The sequence below is a fragment of the Protobothrops mucrosquamatus genome, unplaced genomic scaffold (genome assembly GCF_001527695.2).
Source record: "Protobothrops mucrosquamatus isolate PMUCROS unplaced genomic scaffold, P.Mucros_1.0 scaffold2229, whole genome shotgun sequence".
NCBI lineage: Eukaryota > Metazoa > Chordata > Lepidosauria > Squamata > Viperidae > Protobothrops > Protobothrops mucrosquamatus.
In genome coordinates this window covers 40,352-43,778 of record NW_015388319.1, presented here as the reverse complement: position 1 = coordinate 43,778, position 3,427 = coordinate 40,352, and the positions used below count along the sequence as shown (strand labels likewise).

Here is a 3,427-nt window from a genome sequence, read left to right as displayed (position 1 = left end):
CCCCATGGGGGTGGGTTAAATGCTGGACAGCATAGCATCTGCTTGCAAGGGCCGGTCCCGGCCGGGCTGAAGATCAGACTTTGGGGAAGGGCAACGATCCGGGTCTGTATTTAGCTCAGCCGGCTTGCAGGGGAAGAGGAGGGGAGGGGGCTGAGAAGCAGGGGCTGCCCCCGTGGGAAAGCAGGGGGCTGTCCCCAAAAGTGAGCTGCCTTTCTCGGCCAAGGGGGCCAACGTTGCTGCCGGCGCGGCCACGGCAAGGGAAGGGAAAGCGGCAGCAGCCCCTTGGACCGAAATCCCAGGATAAATGAAGGGGAAGGGGCCGGCAGCCCCCCCAGCGGGGTAGAGCGATTTCTCCGGGCTGACCTTCTCCAGGAAGGGCTGCATGTAGGCCGCGGCCACCGACGACGGGGCAAGGAAGTAGAAAGGCAAGCAGAAGGGAGCGGTGGGGGCCTGGCCCAAGAGAGACCCTCCTAGCCCACAACCGGCCCCCACGCCCAAAGCCATCAGGGGGTTGAGAAGCACAGGGTCTGCCCTCCCCCCGACCCCAGCCCCCCGCACCGTCGCTGCGGAGGGGCTGCCGTTCTCCAGCCTGCGCCTTTTGACTCCCTCAGGAACTTCTTCCACGTCGCAGGTGGGCTCCTGCTTGACCATGAAGCCACCCCGTGTGGTCTTCCCCTCGTACTCGCCGCCGTAGCCACTGTCCGTGTCTGTGTCGTGCTCCCCGGCCTGCTCCGTGCCACTGAGGGGCGGGTGGGGGGTGGCAGGGCCCCTACTCCAGTTTTGAGTCCTCTGGATGACCGGCACGCAGTGGGGCTGGGTCTCCTGCTTCGGGGTTCCTCCAGGACGCTTCTGCTGCTGCTGCTGCTGCTGTTGTTGTTGTTGTTTCTCCTGGGGTGACCACCGTCCTTTGGCCCCGCAAAGCTTTGGGATCAAGTGGGGAGAGCCGGGCAGGAAGCGAGTGCAAACTGAGTGCAAGTGACCGACTAGCTGGACGCCACGTTGCTCCTGGCTGGTCCAGCTTTCCGATCGGCAGAGGTAGTGCAAGACTTCTTTGGTGCACGTTTGGAATCCGGAATGGAAAGCATCCAGGTCGGACTGTGGAGGAGACTTCAAGGATCTGTCTCCTGCAAGAAGATGGCAAACAGCTAGGAAGAAACTCACATCACCGGTCGTTATCTCTGGGACCAGAGCCAGTGGCCCAGGAATGAGGCAGAGAGGTCCTTGGTGCTCTCTGAGCTTGCAGACGTTTCATGACCCAACTAGGGAACATCATCAGTGCTAGAAGGGAGTGGGGTTAGCAGGGAGGAGGAGGACTGTGGGGTCCTTGGTGCTCTGAGCTTGCAGACGTTTCATGACCCAACTAGGGAACATCATCAGTGCTAGAAGGGAGTGGGGTTAGCAGGGGGGAGGAAGAGGAAGAGGAGGAAGAGGAGGAGGAGGAGGAGGAGGAGGAGGAGGAGGAGGANTCTTTTTCTTTCTTTCTTTCTTTCCTTTCTTTCTCTCTTTCTCTTTCTTCATTCCTTCCTTCCTTTCTCTTTCTTTCTTTTCTCTTTCTCTCTCTCTTTCTCTTCCTTCCTTCCTTCCTTTCTCTTTCTCTTTCTTTCTTTCTTTCTTTCTTTTTTTCTCATTTAGAGCTCCCTTTAATGCTGTTTCAGGGCTGAACCTCCTCCTTACCATTCTGTAGAGCAATGATTTTCTGATGCAGCTGTTCCGTTAAGGCAGTCAACGTTTTGACGTGTTTCAAGGTTAATTCCAGAACTACGGCTTTCTCCAGATGCCCCAATGTCTGGGAAAGGAAAAGGGAAGTAGTCTGTGTTCACACCAGCGTGTAAGTTTCTACCCAGTTTTCCAAAGTTTGTTAGAATCTGTTTGAAAGGGATCCTCTCCCATTTTGGGTTTGTGACGACGCACCCAATTTTAAAGGGACCTACAGGGACCTCTGTGTGTCTACGAAAGGACTGTGGGATAAAAAGCGTCTACTATATTCTTGGGATGGCTTATGGCAGGGGCTTTTCAACCTTTTCACCCATTGTGCCACTTTTAGGATATGGCAACAGGAAACCCTATAGCATTTCGGACAAATGGCTGTCCAGTCTCTTCTTAAAAACTTCCAGTGTTGGAGCATTCACCATTTCTGGAGGCAGGTTGTTCCACTGGTTAATTGTTCTAACTGACAGGAATTTTCTCCTTAGTTTGAGGTTGCTTCTCTCCTTGATTAGTTTCCATCCGTTGCTTCTTGTCCTGGCTTCAGGCGCTTTGGAGAATAGCTTGACTCCCTCTTCTATGGGGCAGCCCCTGAGATACTGGAAGGCTGCTATCCTGTCCCCCCTGGAGATCTACTTAACAACCGTGGCAAGCAAGGTGGTAAAAGGGAGTAAAGCTCACCTAAGCAATGTTTCCCTTAGCCACCGAAATTTTGGGCTGAATTGTGATCGTAAGTCAAGGACTTACCTGTATTTGCCACCCATTATCACAATTACTAGATGGCTCTATTCAAGGAAAATGGCTCCTACGCAATTGTCTTGGAGTGGTGAAAGATTCTCTTAAGAAATCAGGCAAGGAAAAGTGTATTAATCCGGGACTCGGTTAGGGGCAGAGAGGAAGAAGGGGCTGCCCGAAAGAAGAGGTAGTCAAGCTATTCTCCAAAGCGCCTGAAGGCAGGACAAGAAGCAACGGATGGAAACTGATCTAGGAAAGAAGCAACCTAGAACTAAGGAGAAACTTCCTGACAGCGAGAACAATTAAGTAGTGGAATGGCTTGCCTTCAGAAGCGGTGAATGCTCCAACACTGGAAGTTTTTAAGAAGAGACTGGACAGCCATTTGTCCAAAATGGTGTAGGGTTTCCTGCCTGAGCAGGGGGTTGCACTAGATGACCTCCAAGGTCCCTTCCTCCTCCTCCTCCTCATTATTATTCATTAGACATGAACCTCAGTCAACTGAACATTCAAGTTGGCTGGGGCTGATGGTTGACACGGGTTGCTACCAGCATCCTAGGTGTGAACCAGGTACCTCCTTAAAATATAATATGTTTCGAGTAGCGCAGTTTTTTTGTAACATTGCTGGAGTTATTGCAGAAAGCTGCAGTTTCTTGATGTATTTTGTAAAGATTATTATTATTATTATTATTATTATTATTATTATTATTATTATTATTATTATTATTATTATATCTTTTATTCATTAAACATGAACCTCAGTCAACTGAACATTCATTATTATTATTGTTGTTATTGTTATTGTTATTATTACAGTCACTAAGTAAACTATTCTCCCTATATTTTAATTCCAACCATAGAAGGTACAGTAGGATTCTTACACATTCATCCTGCTTCTTCTTTTTAGGAAAACAAAAACAAAAACAAACCACATTCTAGCTGCAAGGTGCTCTCAAGACACAGCAAAAGCAGACAGACAGACAGACAGACA

The 3,427-nt window shown here is 50.1% G+C and overlaps 1 protein-coding gene across 1 annotated transcript; it reads right to left on the bottom strand.

The window, feature by feature from the left end:
- Positions 1-15: 15 nt before the first annotated feature.
- BHLHE41 (basic helix-loop-helix family member e41) lies at positions 16-2,468 on the bottom strand. Its single transcript, XM_029285774.1, has 4 exons — positions 2,452-2,468; positions 1,932-1,947; positions 1,675-1,786; positions 16-1,124 (listed from the first exon to the last, which is right to left on the bottom strand). Exons 1-4 carry the CDS (start codon positions 2,466-2,468, stop codon positions 16-18), a joined length of 1,254 nt encoding a protein of 417 aa, XP_029141607.1.
- Positions 2,469-3,427: the final 959 nt, after the last annotated feature.